The sequence below is a fragment of the Neolamprologus brichardi genome, chromosome 23 (genome assembly GCF_056152115.1).
Source record: "Neolamprologus brichardi isolate AB-2024 chromosome 23, ASM5615211v1, whole genome shotgun sequence".
Classification (NCBI taxonomy): domain Eukaryota; kingdom Metazoa; phylum Chordata; class Actinopteri; order Cichliformes; family Cichlidae; genus Neolamprologus; species Neolamprologus brichardi.
This window is the reverse complement of record NC_142125.1, coordinates 6319323-6341389: the sequence shown is the minus strand read 5'-3', so window position 1 is coordinate 6341389 and position 22067 is coordinate 6319323. Positions and strand designations below refer to the sequence as shown.

At 40.0% G+C, this 22067-nt stretch overlaps 2 protein-coding genes across 2 annotated transcripts; one reads left to right on the top strand and one right to left on the bottom strand.

The window, feature by feature from the left end:
* Window positions 1-566: 566 nt before the first annotated feature.
* ubxn6 (UBX domain protein 6) lies at window positions 567-7437 on the top strand. The gene is made up of 11 exons (XM_006809381.2): window positions 567-764; window positions 1235-1392; window positions 2065-2132; window positions 2763-2891; window positions 2991-3088; window positions 3207-3282; window positions 3399-3483; window positions 3601-3820; window positions 4698-4828; window positions 4967-5115; window positions 5465-7437. Exons 1-11 carry the CDS (start codon window positions 682-684, stop codon window positions 5588-5590), a joined length of 1323 nt encoding a protein of 440 aa, XP_006809444.2. The 5' UTR covers window positions 567-681; the 3' UTR covers window positions 5591-7437.
* On the bottom strand, window positions 6888-21482 carry chaf1a (chromatin assembly factor 1, subunit A (p150)). The gene is made up of 16 exons (XM_006809382.3): window positions 21181-21482; window positions 19405-19452; window positions 18488-19143; window positions 18012-18074; window positions 17613-17857; window positions 17182-17263; window positions 17023-17091; window positions 16308-16525; window positions 15004-15172; window positions 14800-14880; window positions 14047-14148; window positions 13661-13910; window positions 11131-11284; window positions 10698-11019; window positions 10443-10527; window positions 6888-9795 (listed from the first exon to the last, which is right to left on the bottom strand). Exons 1-16 carry the CDS (start codon window positions 21242-21244, stop codon window positions 9686-9688), a joined length of 2718 nt encoding a protein of 905 aa, XP_006809445.1. The 5' UTR covers window positions 21245-21482; the 3' UTR covers window positions 6888-9685.
* Between the last annotated feature and the right edge of the window lie 585 nt (window positions 21483-22067).

Here is a 22067-nt window from a genome sequence, read left to right as displayed (position 1 = left end):
ATACAGCTGCTGAAACGTTGGCACTCCGACTGTTATTTGGTGACAGACTCTATGGCTGACAACACAGCAGCTTCAAATGGGATCCTGTCAGGCTCCCAAATCCAGCATCACCAGACACCTAAAGAGTTAGAGGGGGCTGCTCTGATAATACCATCAGGTCAGGTGTCAGACTGGATGATTAGCAGCAGCACCCTGCTGTTAATGTATATTCATTTGTTCATTAAATCAGTAACATATTCAGTTCATTGATCTGAAAAAAAAAAACCCATAATAGTCTGTTAATTGACTAGTTCTAAATCTAACTGCAAGATTAAAACATTTAATTTTAGAAAGATAATCAACACAAACCAATTTCTGTGCTGACCTTTGAGCCAGTCAATACTAGGGTAATTTCTGCAAAAATGTAAGTACATGTAATCAATCAAACAAACAAACAAAAAGGTCAAATAATAATAATAAAAAGTTGTCTTATAAAACACGAACAACTGATCTGGAATGGTTGGACTTTCAGTTCTGAGTTCAACCACGAGGGGGCGACCGTCTCTCCTGATGAGGCGGAAGCAGTTTGTTCTCATTTGAAACAATTTGTTGTGGTCCTCCTCTTCCTCGCTAAAACCAGGCTGGGTGCTGCCCATCTGTTTGTTTTTCCCTGGTGGTCAGATTTTTGTGCAGCTACAGAAAATGAAGAAGTTTTTCGATGACATTAAGAAAGACATCAAATTTAAATCCGCGGGACCCGGGAAGAAACTAACGGAAGACACCAGGCAAATAACAAACTTTTCTTTTCTCAGCTGCTACAGCGCTAAGCAGAGCTAGCCGCACAGATAGCTATTTAACATTGGCTAAACGGGCTTATCTCATAGCTGACAGCTGGTCAGTAATGACTACCGCTTTTCCGTCTCCCCATGTATTGACGCTAACCACAACAGTGCTAATTTGTGTGTGTTTTTCTCACGGGTGTGCGTCAAACGGCTAACTTATATATTCTTGAGCACGGCGGGGGGCGACTGTATCATTTCAGGGTGACCTGACTAACAGTTAATCCCTGCACAAGCTTGTTTAGTTAAAGAACTAAGCAAACCTGCTTCTCAACAGGAAGCAGAGCTGTTGTGATTCTGACGTGTTTGTACTGTTGTCGTTGCTACTTAGCTTAGCACTGTCTTTTCTTCTTCCTACTGTGAAGCCACAACACGTCTCCTCTAATAGGGCTGTTTCTCTCCTAATAACCCTACAGTGCCAAGCCTGAGGTGGTGCAGGGCAGATCCAGTGTCAAGCACGATCGCCATGGCCCCAGTGAAGGAGCCCAGAGGGCTGGAGCTGCAGCCTTGGCCAGGATTGAACAGCATCAGAAGCCGAAGGTTCACACCTCCCAGGACGCCATTAGGACCCAGGGTGAGACATGCAGCCCTGTTATTACACCAGGTGGTGTCTCAGATCAAACAGAGATGAACGTCAGCCTCCTGTTTCAGTTGTGGGTATTAGGATAATTCAGTTGTGGGTATTAAAACATGTTTTGGACTGTGAAGCACTTTACGGATTATTATAGTTGATGTGTTTAAAAAAATATATCTTCTAAATTTGTTGTCTGCTACTGTAATATATCCAGTATATGAAAGAAACAGCCACCAAAAACGTTTATTACCTCTGAAAAACCACATAATCAAAGAAGTCACCCACCCATTCATTTTCTGCTGTTTAACTGAGGCGGGTTAGTAAGGGCTGCAGCCTAAGCAGAGAAGCCCAGACCTTTCTCCCCCCTCAGATATTTCAATTCCTCCACCTCAGGTAGCAACTCGTCCCTGAACCAAAGAAGTATTTATTTTAAAAAATCATTGTTTTTGTATCCATGGGAAGATTTGCATCAAGTACATAATCTTTATGTTTATATTAAGATGCTGATCCTGTGAAGTCAATGGAAAGTAGATATGATTAGATACTGTTTTAAACTGATAAAGCAAACAGCAAAGATTTTTATTTTGAGGTAACAGTTTTGGTTAAAAAAAAAATTATTAACTGTTATAAAATATTCTGGTTATAACAGTTGTTTTCTACACGTGCTTGCAGTAAAAAGAGAACTCGAGGCCGAGGCAGCTGCACTTGCTGAAAAAGAAAAGGAGGCAGCTGCAGCAGAGGTAAGTGTTGCATAAACCAGAATTGTGACACAATTTTCATGCTAATTTTGGTTCACATCGACTGTGCTTAACTTCTTAAAATATTTCATTTTTTTCTTTCACTTTGAAGAAGACAGTACTCCTGATAAGCTGTTTTCATGACTGATTAAAGTAAATATTCCTGTTTATACACAGCCTATCATACAGTGTCCAGTGTTGAAAAGGGCAGCATAGGTGCAGACAGCTGTTCATCTCAATGTCAGTTTGATAAAAGTAGGTGTCTTTCTCCAGCCAGACAGTGGGCTTTTGTTTTAATCTTCCCTTATTTACCTTAAATCTGTTCAGTACTAAAATATTTTTATCACAATCCTGGTGGTTTTCTTTAGTTGAAAAGCCAGAACTTTTTTTTTTTATTGGCACCAATTCTTTTTTTATATGAAAAAAAAACCCTATATGCTTGTTGAAACCTGAATTATACATGTCCTTACTGGAAAATACGTCAGTGGTTGTGAGGCCTAATTCAGAATATCAGAAAAGGAGCCGGCTAGTTATGTGAGCTGTATTAAATTCAGAGTAATAGCGGTGGCCTGTTAGTGTGGATGAAAATTTCACCACTGCATCTAACAACACTGATTGACATTTTCCTCCCAGGGCTCCAAAGTGCCAGTGAAAGATCCCACCCTTCTCTCAGTATCGGGCGTCTATTTCATCTGTCCACTAACTGGAGCCACATTAACCAAGAGCGAGAGGGAAGTACACATTAAAGAGGCCATTTTAATGGTATGTCTAAGGATGTTGGTTCAGTTATAACGTGTGTGCAGTCAGACTGAATGCTTATCTAATCGGTGCTTTTGATAAACATGCAATTTTTGCCTGCAGCGGTTTGAGGAAGATGAAGTCGAGGCGTCGGTTATGATGATGCACACATTTAACAAAGACAGAGAGAAAGTGAAGGCTGCTGTGGACATCATAAGCAAGTAAGACGCTGATGGTGATGTTAATTACATGTAAATGTTTTATGCTGTTGTCACAGATTTTGAATATCTGTTCTAGACATCAAAGGGTTTTTTGTTGTTGTCATTGTTTTGTTTCCAGATATGTTGAAAATATATGCAAGAACCCCACAGAAGAGAAATACAGGAAAATTAAACTCAGCAACAAAGTGTTCCAGGTGTGTAACGCTCACCTACTGGATCAAGAATAACTATTTGTAGCAGACTTTATGGGATTTCTATAAGAAAACGAGATAATTTTGCATGTCTTATAAGATTCCTTGTGTTATTTCAGGAGAAGGTAAAGTCTGTGGAGGGCAGCAGGGAGTTCCTGCAGGCTCTGGGCTTTACAAGTGTGATGCTTCCCATAGAGGGCCAAGGTAAATGAATAGTGATATTTATGAGCAGTATGTTTGCTCACCTGCCAGTGATTTTCATTTATGCATCATTCAGTCTTTACATTGTTTTAACGCGTGCCCACCTTTCACGGAGATCAGAGGAGGAAGAGGAGTTCCTGGTTTTGCCAGAGCAGAGCCCTGATGCGCTGGAGCTGATGAAGGAGAGGAGGGATCGTCTTCAGAGAGGCGAGCCGGTCAGAGCGCAGCTGGACAGGCAGCCTCAAGCTTTCAGGCCGTCTCCTAACGCTCAACGCTTTGAGCTGCCGCCAGAGTTCTACAACCTGACGGCGGAGGAGCTCAAAAGGGAGCAACAGCAGAGGTATAGACTCACTTTCAATCCAAAAAATGGATCTAATTCAAGTCAGCTATAAATTCTAGTTAGATGGTAGAGAAATGTCATCTCTCTTATCTTTAATGAATTGTCTGTGCAGTCAGATCAATTACTTGATTTCACTCACTGTGGTAGCAGTTCCAGTGAAATGGAGTAAAGATCAATATTTGTCTCATAGGATTTGCAATTTATCTGTGACAGTGTGGTTAGAGAAACTTCATCCCTGTTTGAATTTATCCTACAAGACTGCTGTAAAAGAACCACAAGTAACAGTTTGCCCCTAAATATGCTGATCAAACTAGGTTTTGGTTATATTTGTTCCACATGGTTTCCAAGTTTGAGTAACCAAGTAAAGAAGATTCAGAGGAGACAGTGACAGTCTCCTGGATGTGTGCAGTAGACAGTGACCCCTCGATGGATCATTAGTTCTCATAACTTTGCAACATGATGTAAAGCGACAGATCCTTTAGGTCTGGTAAATTCTGAGGTGGGTCCTCTATGGATCGGACTTATTTGTCCAGCACATTCCACAGATGCTCGATTAGACTGAGACATGGGGGCAAGAGGGCGCAGCCATCAGGGAATACTGTTTCCATGAAAGGGTGTACAACTAACACATTTTTTTAAACGACTGCAGCATTGAAATGATTATTTATTTATTTTTTAACTCTTAGTTGTCCTGGGTTGTATGGCAGTATTTGACTCTAGGTTTCCACTATTAACAGCACACCCAAGAATAATGGATTATTTAATGCTGATGTGCTTTTTATAGCCTCTGGGTGTGTCATGTGCCTCTAGCCAGAAAAATTTTCCTGGTTTACTAGTGTTTGTCTATCAGCGAATGAGTCCCTTGTGTGTTTCACAGGAGTGAGTTAGTAGAGAAGAACGCCATGCTGCGCACTAAAGCCATGAGAGAGAAAGAGGAACAGAGGGAGAGGAGGAAATACAACTACACCCTGCTCAGGGTGAGACTACCTGATGGAAACCTGCTACAAGGTGAAGCCACAATTTAAAATGTACTTCAAGATTAAATCAAATCGAGTAAACAAAAAGCATTTTACTCTGAAAAATCCTACACATTGTAGTTTTGTGGGCATTGTCGACACAACCGCTCATGATTTGTGACCCTCTCAGGAACATTTTATGCCTGGGACCGGATGCCTGTGCTGTTTTCATTCATGCGGGAGTCTCTGGTGGACGGTTGGCAGCCCTTTGAACTGATTGCTCCTGGAGGTCAAAAACTACAAGAATCTGAAGACATTGCTCTCGCAGAGTGCAACTTGGTGGGTTGAAATCAGAATCTACTTGGCAAACCGGCCTGTGGATTAATCTTTTTGTCAGTCCCATTGTTGCCCTAACACGTAACACTGTATTTAGTATTTCTTTCTGATGAATGTGGACACTGGGAGAATGAAAACAAACTTCAATGTTAAAACCCACAGCACAGAGCAGGGGTTTTAATTCAGGTTTTAGTTTGTTGCAAATTTTTAGAACAGAGTGAATGTTTGAGGTCATTTCTAGTCGGGTAATATTGATGTTGAGGTAAAGTGTCACATTTACATTTCAACTACTAATTTTCTCCCTTTTAAACAAAAAATAATCTGTATTGTACTGACTTCCCTTATATTTTAGGTCCCTGCTGCGCTGCTCACGTTTGCCTGGGATGCAGCTGTGCAGGCTGATATTGCAGCTGCAGGTGGAAAGAGCCCCACTCTCCTCAAACCGGAACTGCTGGAAAACATTCGGAGCCTGAGCTGAGCAGGAGTACTCTCTCCCGAACACTCCCCTCTACCTCCCTCTTTCCTCTCACACTACTGGGGTGAATTCGGCCCTTTACTAGTGACACATTTATTTTTGCAAACTCTAACCTAAGTCAGTAGCAGTGATAGATTAGGGGCAGTGATACCCTAATATATTTGTTGGGCTGAGCATAATCTCCCCATGGGGATGAGGTCACAACACAACCTGCTTCAGCAGGACATGTTGAAGGAAGCACTGCTGACAGATGGAAGGAGAAAGCAGGAGCACGTGGTTGTTTTGCATCCCGAATGTACATGCTGTGTAGTAAACAGACTCTGCAGCTGCAGTCTTTCCTGTTCTACCCAAGTCAGTCAGGTAGAGTTTTCAAAGCATGTTGAGACCCTGTTTTAACTGTGTCACCACTTCCTCCCCTTTAGAAAAAAATAAATAGCAAAGACCGTTCAAGATACAGTTGTTGAATCACGTTAAGTATCTCAGCTCCTTCAGCGGCTCCTGTGATTTTGTTTTTTTTTTAAGGCTGCTGGGTGTCAGTGCACTGGCTTTACTTCAGACTTGAAATGCTCTGTGCTTTGTTTGGCGGTGTTCGAGATTAGCTCAGTGTAGTCTGTTAACTGATTTGATGTGATACGAGTCTGGCTTTATTGCTGAAAACATACATAAGCTTCTGTTGCCCTTTTGTCCTCTGCTCCGGAGCGGCCTTGAACTCCTTGGTGTTACAACACAGACTGTCTTTTGTTGTTGCTTCAGTATGAGCATGAGCCTAAATCAGAATTCATAAATCAAAGTTTTTATTTTGGATAATTTTGAAATTTATGTTGAGATAAAACAGAGGGGTAACTTAAAAATAATTAAAAGATGAGGCCCATATATATAGTTTTATAATTGTGTCAGCCATGTGGTGACAATGTGAAGGCAATTCTAGTACTGGAATCAAGTATTTTGTAAGTTTGTAACAATGAAGGATATTTTGGGGAGTAGGGAGGGGCCTAAACACCTCTACTATTACATTGTTCACACTTAAATGATTAATGTTTGAATTTTATGTTGAAGCTTTATGTAACCAACTCCACCCTGGCATGGAGATGGCCAAATTTCTGGCAGCATGGATTTCTGTTGTATTGAAAATGGTGGTTAATTATTTTTTGTATTTGTTTGCATCAAACACTTATTTTTCTCCACATAAAAATGTTCTGAGTACATGAAAACACCTCAAAACACCAATTGTCCGAACTGAATCCAGTGACAACTCAAGTTGCAAAAGAGACTGAAGTTTCAAAGTTTATTCAAGCTGCATATGTTTATTTTGGTTGTGGTTTTGCTGTACATGAGCATTTACCAAGTAGAACTTTAAAACCTAATTACTTTCTCCTTGTAGTGGTTGGTTAAATGACAACAGCCTACCTCTTACCATTTCCATGCATCACAAGGGAAATGTACACAATTATGTAACATCAGTCTAAGGTTAGGGGATACTGTCTTTTCCCCTCTTATGTTGCTAATAATGGTCAGTTGCACACTGAACACACAAATTAGAACTGGGTGATGGGGAAACAAACTGATGTCCACTATTTCATTCACAGCCCAGGTTGAATCAGCCAAAAGAAACATTTCTGCAGTCTAACACTTGTCCACAGGTATTGCATAAAAGGGATGTAGATCTTTCATTAGCACCATAACAGTATGAAAAATTAAGTGAGCAGTTGTGATCTGTCCAGATGTTTCCTTCCGAGTGGTGTTCTGTTGCTTTAAGCTGCCTGTAATAACGATCGCTTGCAAAGCCTCTTCACTTTTAACAAACAGAAGTCTGTTTAAAAAAATAAATAAGTTGTCTTTGGAATAGGAAATGTTTTCTCTTGTGTTGGACATGTATTTATTTGCAAAGCCTTCATAATATGTGCAACATCTTGATGTGCTGATACCTTAAATGTGAAATTAGTTTAGCAGACAGCCATTTACTGCTCTCAGATTTGGACCCTTTAAAGTCAAGTGTATGATATTCAATGCGTTATTGCAGATTTTCCCTATGAAAAAAATAAATTGCAAAAAGAAAAGAACCTGTTGTAACAAATATGATACAACTTAAAATTCATATATGCAGACAGTTCAACAATCACTCCATTTTCATAAAATTATAATTTTCTGGCAATTATTTTATGGTTCTGGCTTTAAAGGGTTAATTGGATGAAATACAAAGTGTCTTTAACCAGACTACATCATCTTATTAGACTTTTAATGGATGTGTTGGTGGGGAGTTTCCCTCCTCTCAACTGGTAAACCATGTTAGATAGTGCCCCAGTTTTTTTTTTTTTAACTAAATAACAGCAAAATAAGTCAAAAACGGGTTACCATCTTTAAACTAAATTAGAGCAGCTAATACTCCTCAGCCCCCCTAGCCAGCTGTAACCAGGTAGATGGTTTCCTCTCCCTGAGCCTGCTTTTGGGGTCTCTTTCTGTTAAAAGTGAGTTTTTCCCTCCCACTGTCACCAAGTGTTGTCTGTGTGGCTTAGTCTGATTGGTGTTCTATCCCTATCATATACATTCAAATTGGCTAAGGTGAACTGCAGTATCAGTATTCAGATGTTCCTCTAAGTACTTTAGAAACAGCTGCTTTACGTGATTTTTCAGCACAAACATCTGTACCGTGTACCAAGAATGATCTGGGAAAAAAAAATATATATATATATCCAGTGCGCAGCAAATATGTTGATGATGTGATGTCAGAGAATGGCCTGACTGTTCAAATAGCGACTCGTTACAACCAAGATATGCGCAAGAGCATTTCTGAATACACGTCTAACCTTGAAGCAGATGGCTCTCCGGGTATAACTCAAGTCAGCTAACAACAGAACTGATGCTACAGTTCGCACACCAAAATGATCAGAAGAAGATGGGAAAACTGTTGCCTGCTCTGATGAGTGAATTTCTGGTGCAACACTCAGAGGGTAGAGTCAGAATTTGGCATAAACATCAATATTACTCCTGACTATGTTTATTCCTTTGTGACAACAGTGTATAACAGCGATGACTGTTTCCAGCAGGATAAAGCCACGTGAGCCTAAATCACCTGGCACTGGTTTCTTAAACATGACAGTTTACTGATGTTGTGTAACAGAAGATTTAGATAACACGTGCATCATTAATATATTACTTAACTGTCAAACTTAATTGCCCATTGTGGGACAAATATTTTCTGAGTTTAGTTCCATGTAACAACTCAGCTGCCAGTTTGTTTGTTTTTTACAGAACTCTACTAACAACTAATATATATATATGTTTTGTTATATAGAATAACAAAACATCCCAAAAAGACAAGGAATAAACTGTATATAAAAGTGCAGTACTTTTATTCATGTTTAATTGATTTATCCTGTTCAAGTATTCTTGAAAAATAAAGAAAATACATATTTATAAAACACTGTGACACTGAACCTAACTGTACAAGTACAGATCTAGCAACTACTCCAGTGAGTTTGTCAGGTTTAGAAGTTGCAGAATAAATGAACCCATGGAAATCAGAAGAAAATGTACAGATGGACTTTAAGCTTCTCATTTTGGTAACCTATATACATTAGAAAATATCAGATCCACAACTTGATGAATTGAACATTTCAAAAACCGTAAATAATGTTCTTGATGTCTTGGATGCTTCTCGTGGAGGGAGGGGGGGGAAAAAAAAAAAAAAAAAAGGCCATTTGTGTTCTGCTTTTCTCCCTGTTTAACCCAAATCTGCAGCAGCAGCTAAAGCAGTGCCGGAGAAATTCACCTTCCCCTCTATAGGCCCACGTTAAACACAAATATCAGATATAATCAATGAATACTGGAATACTGGTCAAGCCTGTCCTTATTCAAACCAGTCACCAATATTAGGGATAGCTGCTATCGGCCCGATGGCTGCTGACTGAACTGAATTAGTTGAGAGGGAACTCAATCCTGAGCAGAGTTTACCTGCTACGAGTTACCCGTATCTTAGGTGCTTCATCTTACTTGAAGACTTGATTCTGTCTGGCACACCGTGGAGTTCAGATCCAGCAAGCAGGAATTTCTAGGCAGAAAAAGGGTAGTCTGACTGGGTGAAGACTGCCTGTCCTGCACTCAGACAGTGTCGAGGGCAGACGCAGAGCTTGCAGTGGGGAGAGCAGCAGTGTCAGAGGGGGTTGTTTCGATTGTACCATCTCCCTCGCTGGACGTCTCTTTTGTAGGGCCTGAAAAAAGTACAAATGTAATAAGATTTAATTTAGGTGTCTAAAATGTATACATACACTTTAAAACTGAATAATCTATATAGGAAACTGTAATAAACAGTTCAGGTTAAATGCTTGGCTCAAAGTGGCTCTATTGTGCTATTAATTTCTAGCTCCATAATTTTATTCTTTGACTCCACAGTAAGTTTCCATACTTGACAATTGAAAACAATCCCCATTTATGTTATACTGGGTCTTGGTGGTACCCCTCAGTTCACCCACTTTCAAACCGTTTTTAAAATCAATCACTACCATCGAAATCCAACTACAGACTACTGGAAAACGTCTTGTGATTGACTGCTACTCCAAAAAAGGTATGAACAGTAGATGACTATGTTAGGAGCCATTCTCATTGGCATTATACAGAAGTAAGAGTAAAATGAGCATTTGCAGCAGTCTGAACTCTGAGCTTTTGCATCACAGGAATTACTCGTATATATGCTGGCCTCACTTGATTGTAGCCATGTTGAAAATGAACACTTTCACATCCATTTATTCACTATTATTTTCCTGTGATGTCGTTGAATCTTGGTTTAAACCTTAAAGTTGAAAATTACGGTTAAAAGGTAAAGTTTTACAAAAAATAATAATCTTCCTATGCAGCTTACCACTTTGGGTAGAAATAATTACACAGTCATCTTCATCATCATCCTCAGTGTCAGCTTGAAAACCGTCAGCCTCCATTGTTTCCGTCTGGTAAACAGTAAAAAGCTGCAGTCAGTTTAAGAAAATCCTTTCACGTGTTTGGTAACATGATATTAAAAGTGGTAATGTGAAGTGGATATTTCATTGTAGACCAGTCCTGCAAACAAGGCTTTAAAAAAAATAAAAAATTAGAGCTCTCACAATCCACCTTTACCTACCTGCTCAGGATCATTACATCTCTTCATAAACTTGGTGATTGACATGCTGCCTGTGCTCTTCCTTTTGTTAGCGGATGAAGGGGTGGTGGAGCAGCTCTGGGGAGTTGTGGGAGAGTTTCCCTGAGAGCCTGTGGCTGCCTGGGGTTCTTCACGGGGTTCTTCTCGAGCTCCCGTGGTGAGGTAGGTCCATTGGCAGGGCACTGGAAGAGCCTCCTGACCAAAACGGGACAGAACCTCTTGGTGCACATACCAGCAGCATCGCCTGTGGGCTGAACGCTTTTCATAAACAGCATTGTTCTTGATGAGGCGTCGCAGCTGCATCCTGATCAAAGCAGGAGGGAAAGGAAAAATCTCAAGACAATACAACTACACCATATAAACATAAACGTCCACACTGAATATTACATTTACTGTTCCCTAACCATTGCTTTACCTGCTGGGAATGTTTTCTGCTGGGTTCTGAGGGCTGGACAGAACAGGAGGCGATGAGGAGGTGGTCTCCTGGCGACAAAACTCCCGAAACTCATTGATGATCACTTTGCTACTGTTGAGATTGCCATGCAGAAGAGGCAGCAGCTTACCGAGTACTGTCCAAGACGAGAATATTAGGGAGTTATTCATTGTGATGTCATAGATACATACATTTATTAGAATTCAAATACATTTCACATAAAAATCAAAAGATTTATTGCCTTGAAGAAGAAAAAAAAAAGCCAACAGTTCTGAGCAATATTAGGCTAGCGTAGAACCATGACCCATTGACCAAGATAATTGATAACAGACGATTTTTCCTGCTTTTATTTTGAAGGCTTACTCTAGAAACTCTAGTCTAAAAATTTTATTTTGTAAACATGCTGGTTACTGTATGGTCAGAATTTGAGATCTCAGTTACAGAGGTGGGTAGTAATAAGTTACATTTACTCCATTACATTAACTTGAATAAGTTTTGGGGGGGAAAAGTACTTTTAAAAGTACCTTTATTACACCATACTTTTTACTTGAGTACATTTGTGAAGAAGAACTGCTACTTTTACTCCACTATATTTGGCAATATTTGACTTGTTACTTTTTAAAAATAATTCATTTCTAGTCTAATAACATTATATCTAATAACATTAGATAATACTACTACTAATAATGGATCACGCCGCCATTGGAGTTACCTGTAACTCTTTCACCAATCAGATGTAGCCATGCAGTCACATGACCAGATATAAAACACATTTTTTAAAAATGGCAGAGGTAGCTAGAACTGAAGAGGAGGAACACCCTTGCCCTCATGTACAAAGCATGTTTCGCGTAAAAGCAGTACAAAATAACAGCTGTATAACGCGGTGTCTTCAATGTGAGCCAAAACAAACCGACATTTCAGCATAACAAAAACTCAACATCTAACCTGAGGAAGCATGCTAAATTTCGTTTTTTTTAGCTGTGGTTAGGTGGATGTCATCCTTATGTTACAGCAGCTGTGTTGAGCTCAATTCCTCGATGGTCAGTGTACTGCAACTTTTTGATGTGTCCATACTCCAACACACATGAATTAAACGGCTGAATTGCCACCTTAGCATGGAGTCAAGTACTATAGAGTCTTGCAAATGACATCATTTTATTCTGGTGTGTAGCGGCAAGGACACGTTTAATAGTTTCAGGACACTGACCCTCGAGGACTGGAGCTTAACACCTGTGGGTTATAGGATCACAGTCTTGAGCCACATTAAAAATTAATTAATTAAATTAATTAAAAACTAAATGATTAAAAATAAATAAATGATGCGCATTTCCAGAATCACTCCCTTTCTCTGCTAGAAACTACATTGGTAATTAAGCTGTTTTAATATTTTTCTTTTCTCAACAAGTGAAAAGAAAATGAACTTCAATTATCAGGTGTAGAAGTTTATAACTAAGAGGAAGGCTAAACATTTTTTTGAAGGAGACTATTTGCCATCACTGCTTAGCCTTGCATAAGTTCTGATTTGGAATGTAATCTGGAAATCATCGCAAATTGTTTATGTTGGCTATGAATGATAAGATTTTGTTTTAGTAGTTAGTAAAAAACATCTCCAGTGTGATCAAATTTTCATGGCAAACATCCTATACAGCACAATAATGCCCAGACCTAATTCTTTTGAAAACCATACATCTTTCCACAGGTCTCAACTTCATCAGACATCACCTAGACACAGAGTTGGCCAGTACAAACAGTAGCCTATCCGATGAAGATGACTTATTAGAAATATGGATCTACTGCATAGCTTTCCTCACATCAAGAAACTGTCATTCAAAGTCAGTATAGCCCTTCCTGCATCTGGAGCCTGTGAGGGACTTTTCAGTCAGGCAGGACTTGTGTTCACTGCTAAACAGTTACAGTTTCACAGCAAGAACCTTGAGAACTGCTGCTGAAGCTTAACGATCACTTCACTGAGTGAAGAAATAGCACATTTTTTGCTAAATATGCAGATAGATGCACACCCATACAATTTATGGTAAAGTGAGCCGCCTTGTATGTACGTACCTACGTTGAAGTTGCCTCGTTCTAATGTTTTTTACTTGCTCCTTAATTAATCACAAGAGAAGCAGGCAGCTCAGGCAGCTCTTCAATCAATTGTGGCTCAAGAGTTGGGTGTTCACCTTGTAATCGGAAGGTTGCCGGTTCGAGCCCCGGCTTGGACAGTCTAGGTCGTTGTGTCCTTGGGCAAGACACTTCACCCGTTGCCTACTGGTGGTGGCCAGAGGGCCCAGTGGCGCCAGTGTCCGGCAGCCTCGCCTCTGTCAGTGCGCCACAGGGTGACTGTGGCTACAATGTAGCTTGCCATCACCAGTGTGTGAATGTGTGTGTGAATGGGTGGATGACTGGTTGTGTAAAGCGCTTTGGGGTTCCTTAGGGACTAGTAAAGAGCTATACAAATGCAGGCCATTTACCATTCAAACTTTGCATGCAAGCAAAACATCTGACAGACACTTACATTTTTCTTCTCTCTGAGACTTCAGTGACATCTCCTCTGGGCTGGGACTGTTGTCTGCTTTGGGTAAAGGCTCCACCAAGCACACAGCATATGACTGTAAAAGTTCAAAGCCAGGTGCTTCTCCCTCCCAGATGCAGCCCCTCACCACCGGCTCCAAGACCTTCATCTTCTTCTTGCTGGACATAAGCTCATCCCACTCCCTTGCTTTCAGTTTCTGACGGAGTTTCTGCTTTTCCAGGTCACCACCATCCTGGGAAGTTTATTGGGCATTATCAGTTGTGCGAACCGCCGAAAGAAACTTTGCCAAAGTATTTTGAAACTAGAAGAGTCAAACAATTCTGTCAGTAAGGTGACAGAGGGAACTAATACTGTAGTTCGATTCATACCTCTTCTTCCAGTGCCCCTTCATCTTCTGAAAGGTAGCCATGAGGAACAAAGAATCCATCATCATCATCGTCATCATCTTCTCCTCCCTCTTCCTCATCTTCCTAAAAGTGATCAAGAGTTCACAGCTTTCAAACAAGTAAAATAATCACTGTCACAGTTGTTACCAGCCACAAAGCATAACCGGTATCGTTTTCACCTTGTAAAAAGAAACGCGCATCGCTGTCATTTCATACAATCATAGCATGGCTGAAGATGCATACTGTAACGTCAACTATAATTTAAGATGGATTTGAATACTTTGGTAGGGGTTGATGAGTATGGCAATGGATAAACAAACATTAAGAACCATATGACTGAGTTTAAAATCATTAGGTGTGGTCCAAGTGCTCACAGTCAACATTTTATTGTGTCATGGTTGAACAATGACATCACAAGATGGTCTTTTTTTTAAGTTCAACGCGCGCACGCACGCACGCACGCACGCACGCACGCACACACGCACGCACGCACACACGCACACACGCACGCACACACAGAACTCAATGGTCGTTTTCAAAGCAGGACTTTGGGACAACAATCTGTGATTTCTATATAAATTATGAGTGATTGAAACGGGTCAGTTTCAATGATTTCAAAGAGAAGAAAAAACAAATGTGGGTGTGTTGTTTGACGAACAGTAATACCTATATGTTTATATGTCTGCATGTGTCTAAATCAGTTATTAAATGGGGGGCAAAAAAAAAAAGACTTACCCCTTCACTATGAGACAGGGACTCTCCTGGCTCTTCTTCCTCCCATTCTTCATCACTGTCCACCTCATAGTCAAGTAAACTCTATGGTCGTAGAGAACAGTTGCTATCACTACAGCTACACATAAACTGGCAACCCACATAAGCACATTCACCGCATGGTGCATGAACAGAAGACATTAATAAAATTACAAATAAAGGTTTCACCTTGTCTTGTCTAAAGGGGCAGCGAGGTGAGATGTGTAGACTGTTCTTGCTCCATGTGCCCCAGTAGGCTGGACGGTAATTCTCACGAAACTGCAGAAGCTTCATGGGCCCATAACGTTTACGGTCCGGCACACTATCTGGTTTTGGCCCTTCCACTGCTATACAATCCCTGAGAGAGGAAGAAAAATCCCACAACAAAAGCTTGAAGGACTATTTTAATTATCTTTTTTTTTTTTTCCAGTTTATAAAAATGATACATGAGGACCAATTTAAAACAATTTTATTGTTCTACAGCAGGGGTGTCAAACTCAAATACACAGTGGGCCAAAATTCAAAACTGGAACAAAGTCGCGGGCTAACATTAATATTTATTGAAAAAAAAAAATCTTCCTCCAGATTTAAGAATGAATCTCTTCTTATGGACTCAAACAAGTTTTGCTGAAAAACTGAATATGGAACAAGCAAAGCTTAATACTAAACAATATATATATTTATCTGTATACCGATAAATAAATAATAAAGCTGAATACCGGTAGGCCAGCTCTAATAATAATTTGGTATGGCTTCGCGGGCCAAATGTAATTAGGCTGCGGGCCAAATTTGGCCCGCGGGCCAGAGTTTGACACCTATGTTCTACAGGCATTAATATATAATCCATTTGTACTTTAGACTTTGGTCATTCATTTGAATTATGTTTGTTTTTATACTTTATTGTCAGACCATTGGACATCACCAGTGATGCAGAATAGAAACTATAACCGTCCTAGGGCCAGTTAGGAAAATACTAATTTAATAGTTCATTAAATTCCTCTGTGTATTATAGAGAAGTGGCACTGACACTGTGTGAAAGAAGAAACTTGCATAGTTATCATTTCACCTTTCCCCCCTGACGTTTTACAGCCCAATTTAGCTGATTTTGATATAGCAGATCTTGTTCAGACTAACTCACCAAAATGCCTTCAAAATACTTTTCCTGACTACAAATACACTTGTACTGCTCAGAAGCAGCTGTGTTGCTTCCAGCCTGTGTTATGCATTTTACTTTTTTATATTTTTCTAATATTACAGTTTTAACTTCTTTTTAAAAATTAGATGTTCTGCCTGTTCATGTTTGCAACTGGGCCACCTCTTTCAAATCAACATGCTCGCAATTAAACTGACAAACCCTGGGTTAACTTAGCCAGTTAATAACCAAGATCATGTGACCGCCTCTGCCCAAGGAGTCTAAACAAGGGATTACTGCTGCTGTATATAGATTTACAAAACAAAAGTTAAATTGGGATTACCACCAATTCCAGTCTCACCTGAGTGAGTTGGTCTGTCTGGGTTTTGTGGGTCCTGACTGTCTGGGTTTTTGCCCAATCCAATCTTTCAGTCCATTCAGGTTATCAGCAGGATTCAACAAACATCGGTCCAGTTCCTCCAGAGCAGACTCTTCACACTGAACCCGGCACAGTGGTGCCAGAGCCATGTTTTCTTTGATCTCAAATGGAGCAAATTTCCCGCACGCAGCTGCAAGTGTCTGAAATGACAAGGGAAGAAAACACATGGCAATTATTATACTGGAGGTTCATGAAGTCAATATAAACGAGAAGCACTAAGAATGCAAACCTCCGCCAAGGTAGCTCACTCTCTGAACAGCATTTACCTTTAGTATTGTACTTTTAACGATACATACTTTAAGTTTGCAGTGCAGTGAAAATCGAGTAGCAGCTGTATGAAAGAGGTTTGCTTTGATTACACAAACCTTATGTAGGAGTAGATAATGGATAATGGGCACAGATTTTTAAATAACTGAATGTGAATACACTGAGCTTGTTATACAATGTAACAGTAGTTAGTTAAAAATACACTGCAGACTGCTCTCTTTTTGTCTTAACAATACTTGCTGTAAATATTTAATGTGGGTGCAGTTTTAAAGAAAAGACATTTTATGAAACTGTACAGATTTTGAAGGAGAGATCAGAGTTTAAATGTGACATCCATCAATTTTCTTGTCAGGTTAGTGAATCTACTTACCTTTGGAACCTGCTGGATCTTCGATTTTTGTAGAAACCGCGTAATTTCTGCTTTCTCAGCTTTGAGGCGCTGTAACAAAACAGAACAGTCAAATGGTTCATTTTAAATGTAGAACAACATGCTGAGCACATAACTGTCAAAAAGAAAAAAAAAACTTACATCCTTTTCTTCTTTCAACCGTTTCTCCTCCTCTTTCATTCGCTTCTCTTCCTCTTTCTTTCGTTTTTCTTCCAGCTTGGCCCTATGGCAGATGTTAACAAAAATATTTTACCAAATCTAAACTTAAAAACAAAACTTAATTCAGATTAAATGAATAGACTATATGGATTCCTCTATCAGCTGCCCTATATGTCGCTTAAATGACTGCAAGTGTGGGGGGAAATATAAATAATATATGGATAACCCAAACCACATTCCATTTCAGCTCTACTGCCACAACGGACACAGAAATCTTTACAACCATATGAAACAATGAAAGTGTTTTCACTGTTCAGATTCCTCCATCAGCTGACCTGCAAGTCTCTCAAATGACTGCAGGTGTGGCGAAAAGTATGGGCAACTACAATGTAAAACAATAATCCATTACTTACTCCATTTTGGATTTCCGCAGCTCCTCTTTTGCTTTTAGCCTCTCTGCCTTTTCCCTCTCCTCCTTCTCTTTTTTCTCCCGTTTTTCTCGTTCATCCTTCTCCTTTTTCTCCCGTTTTTCCCTTTCTCGTTCCTCCTTTAGTTTCCGAGCTTCTTCCTTCTTTTTCTCTTTTGCAGCTTTGGCCTCTTCCTTCTGCCGTTCCTTCTCCTGTCGCAGCCGGAGTCTCTCGTCTTGTTCCTGTAAACTCTAAATGTCAAATATTTATCACTTTTTCTACAAACTGATAAAGTGGGTGAAGAAATATGACACACAAAAGGCTCACAAACTCACAAAATAAATAAATAAATGAAAGTAAACCAAATGCAACAATTTGGGTTTGGTTTTTTTTTGGGTTTTTTACCTTCAATGAGCGTCTTTTGACCTTTTTTTGATCTGCTGGTATCTTGGGGGTGGTCTTTGACTCCTGTTAGTGAGAGAAAAGAAATATGGCTCAAGATCATTGCCTGTCTTTCACAAATGCTCCTATGTTTAAATTTTAACAATGTTAAAATTACTTCAATTAACAATGACATTTTTCTGAACAGCCAAGATTTACCCCCCCCCCCCCCCCCCCCCTTTTAAAACACTGTTAATTATTAATGGTTTAGTACTTTAGTGTTATGCATTATATGAGCAAATATCAAATTAAAGCAATCTATTGATGACAGGAAGCAAACACTCAATAGAAATCTTGTTTTAGTGTGATATATGCAGATTTATATATATAATTTATATTTTAAAACAAACTCTTTGAACACTGATTATGTCACGTTTGTAGTAATATACTGCCCAATGTGGGCTGCAACAAAAAGCAGGGCCACAGAGTGCTGTACATACTGTAGGTGTAGTAGCGGGTGTAGGGTCATCCGTCTTGGACTTTTCTGGCGAGCTTTCAGACGGAGAGGTGACTGATGAAACTGACTGCATGGACCGGTTTCCCAAACTAGAAACATTTTCTGACTCATTCAGCTCCTCTGCTTCAGTGTCAGAATCCTGTGTTGTGTCAAGCTGAGAGATGGATGCGGTGTTGTTCTTTTCCTCCTCCTCCTCTTCTTCCTCCTCCTCCTCTTCTTCATTATCATCATTGTTGATTACAACAGAGTCTAATGTTTGCGTTTTAGGAGCGCCATTAGCACTGCAGGACTTCTCAGGCGAAGCCGTTGTGTCTTTGCAGTGATGCTTATCTTTTGCTGGGACGCAGGGAGAGGCTGAAGCAGATGAGGCAAGGGGCTTTAAAGGAGATGATGTGTTGTCCTCAGTCAGATCTATAATCATGTTCTCATCTGAAGTTGTGGCGCGTCTACGGCTTATGAAGCCATCAAGTGGCCCACGACCATTAACCAAAGGTGGGCCACTGCGCACAGAAAGAGGAGAGGATGCATTCTCATTCTCCCTGTCTGAGACTTCAGGTTCAGGGCAGGAATGGGCACAGGGGCGCTTAGGTGGCTGGTTCTCCTTAGGTTCAGGGTTCAGGCGCTTGAAAGGAAGACGGGCTGGAGACAGAAGAAAATACGGATCATTTGGAGCTGCACCACTGTGTATGATGAAAGAGAATTTTGATTCAATATATTGATGAGGGAAAAAGTAATACAGAAAGTCTAGAAGTAAGTAACAGGCACTGTTAGTGCAAGGTATAATTTTACAGTAGACAGCACAGAAATTATGAAACATTTAATCTGCATTGTCTCATTTCTCATTGTCAAGGGTAATATGTTTCACAAAATGCAGAAGTAAAAATTAAACATTGCATTTACCTTGTACAAGTTTCTTGCTGGCATTGTTACTTGACTTACAATCCATGCCTGAAAAATGAAAACAGACACATTAAAAGATAATTAAAGTAAAATTTCACTTCATGATATTCATTTGTTTTAAATAACTTGCCAGTGAAAGTGCTCAAGAAGAACAAAAAAAAAGACTATATAATATAACATAATATAATAAGATTTTATAAATATTTATCAATTCCTTATTTATTTCTGATAAATCTTTAAGTAGAAAAAGGGAATTTCTGTGGAAACATTAGTTTAGGAGCACTGTTTTGTGATGTAAAAACATGTCACCAATGGCAAAAGCTTTGAGAAAAGTGATTGTAATTAGTTGGAATATTTGAAACATCTGTGCCTTTTAGAAGCAAATAAACTGCTTTCTGAGCCCCAATTCAAATCAGTTGTATTGATACAGTGCCAATTCACAACAGTCACATCAAGGCACTTGAAATGGTTTTGATGGACTGGAAAAAAAAAAACTGAACAGGTTTTAAACTTCCAAGTATCATCATCCATCTTGGAGCCTATCCCAGCTGTCTTTGTAAAATGACTGCTATTGCAAGTAATACTTAAAACACAGCGTTTAACGTTTTTTTCGTATGTACACACAATAAAACAGTTACACTCATGCTGGTAACCTGTTGAGGCCTACTTCCCCCTCCCCACTCCCAGCAGAGTGATCAGACTTTAGGAGAAGTGGACCCGTTATCAGAACCGATATTGGCATTCATCAATAAAATATTTATCAATAGCCATACCCCCACAAAAATTATATTTATCCATTTAAAAAGCAAAACAAAACACTGGCAACACCACTTTTTAGTGTTAAGATTCTGCTTGTAGTAAAATAGCATTTACTGACTAGTGTCATAACAACAGTCCGAGAACCAATACTAATCGATTGGCATTAAATCCATTTATCTGACAGTAAAAGTAGCTCTTGAATGTGCTGTATTAACGGCACAATATGCTGCAACAACAACATTACACCGAGTATAGTAGCTATGTTTGGCTGGCTCTCCCGCCAACCGGCGTATGCATCGGTGCAACAAGGCCCGGTAGAGTCCACCGGGCAAGCGCCTCAGTTTGGGTCTGTCAGGATACGTTTTACCTGCCAAGCGCTGAGCTGAAACCTCCCTCGAAACAACAACTGAGGATGGTCGTAACAACACGACACAGTTACAACAGCTTCAAAACGTCAATGTGTGTAAAGCTAAAGGGAAGGGAGCAGCTTTGACGCGTTAACTGTGACCCGGCTTTCATGTTTGCTGCTAAGCATCTAGCCTAGCAGCTTTAGCTAAGCACCTGAGGTAGAGCTTTGAGTTGCAAAGTAGAGCAAAAAATACAACTGTCATTCGGTTAAAGGCCTTTAATTGACAGTTAGATTTGGATGGATATAAATACCGACCAACGGAAGCCTAGCTTAACTAATTTAAACGTTATCCGAGGCTAAAAAGTTCCGGATTGGCGTTAAGTGACATTATAACAGCAAAGTAGCAGGTTAGCTGCACATAGACTTTAATTACTCAAGACAATGGCGCATATTTTTTTAAAAAAACAATCCGTGTGTGTCTCGTCCTATTGGCATTAAATAGCCTCGCGAGATAAAACAGTTTTTAGCGTTGGATATCTTTATAGTACGCAAATGACAGTTTTGTCAGTTTGTCAACTCTGTACGTAGTTAAGACAAAACTGTACTTTGTCTATGATATACATGTAAACATATGTGTGCTTTAATGGCATTCAGGGCCGTAGCATTACCTCTTCTACGAGGAGTCGATGCTGCCAAATGTCCTTCCACCGATGGGTTTTCAGCCGCCAACATCCCAACCACTAACCCGGTGCTTCTGTCGTTAGCTGTGTTCTCCGACAAAGTGACTTCAAAATACCCTCAAGGTTCACGTTAACACCCGAAAACACACCGTGGTAGCAAACCAATATTGTGCTGCTATTCGAACGACATGTATAGCTAATTTATTTCACATAAAACATAACACATACTCCTTCCTACAGCTCCTACATGCTCCCCTGGTTTACCCTGCAGCCTGCCTCGCGCTCCCGAGTCGGAATTGGCGGGAGCCTGTCACTTCCATCAATGCTCCTCACTGATTGGCCCAAAAGAAGTTACCGGCTGCCAAGGGGCTGTTTGATTTGTACTGCGGCGCTGCACGTTTATGCTACTGTTCACGTTTTATAAAGCTACGTGACTTATTCTTGGTAGAACGAGAGTTCTAGACACTGTCTGATAGTATTTAAGATGTGAACTGTAACAATAAAAGTCTATTCTCTCATGTCATTCAGTGGTCTAAAACCAATTTAACTTTATTATGCCGACACTAGCCACTCCATAGGGGACACCTGATGCTGTGAACCAAAGAACGCCCAGTGTAGCTGATGATTCGGGCTCTGTGATTGGTAGAAGAGTTTGACTTTCTGAAGTCATGGTTGCCATGTTGTGTGAAATAAAGGAATGGGCCGGTATAAACTCCCGACTATTCCGGTGTATCGGACCAACAGTTTTTTTGTGTCAGGAAAGCGGCTAAATGTTTATGAATGTGTTAATGAGGTTTTCATTTCTCTACTTTATGATTAAAAAGGCCTCTCCTATACTGTTTACAGAGAGGGGACTGGGTGGAAACGATGTCATG

Coding starts and splice junctions, on each gene's coding strand:
- ubxn6 (XM_006809381.2), top strand. CDS start 682: ATGAAGAAGTTTTTCGATGACATTAAGAAAGACATCAAATTTAAATCC. Junction 765..1,234: donor AAACTAACGGAAGACACCAG/GCAAATAACAAA, acceptor ATAACCCTACAG/TGCCAAGCCTGAGGTGGTGC. Junction 2,892..2,990: donor TTAAAGAGGCCATTTTAATG/GTATGTCTAAGG, acceptor TTTTGCCTGCAG/CGGTTTGAGGAAGATGAAGT.
- chaf1a (XM_006809382.3), bottom strand. CDS start 21,244: ATGTTGGCGGCTGAAAACCCATCGGTGGAAGGACATTTGGCAGCATCG. Junction 18,075..18,487: donor CACCCGCTACTACACCTACA/GTATGTACAGCA, acceptor TCTCACTAACAG/GAGTCAAAGACCACCCCCAA. Junction 13,911..14,046: donor AAGGGGCACTGGAAGAAGAG/GTATGAATCGAA, acceptor TAAACTTCCCAG/GATGGTGGTGACCTGGAAAA.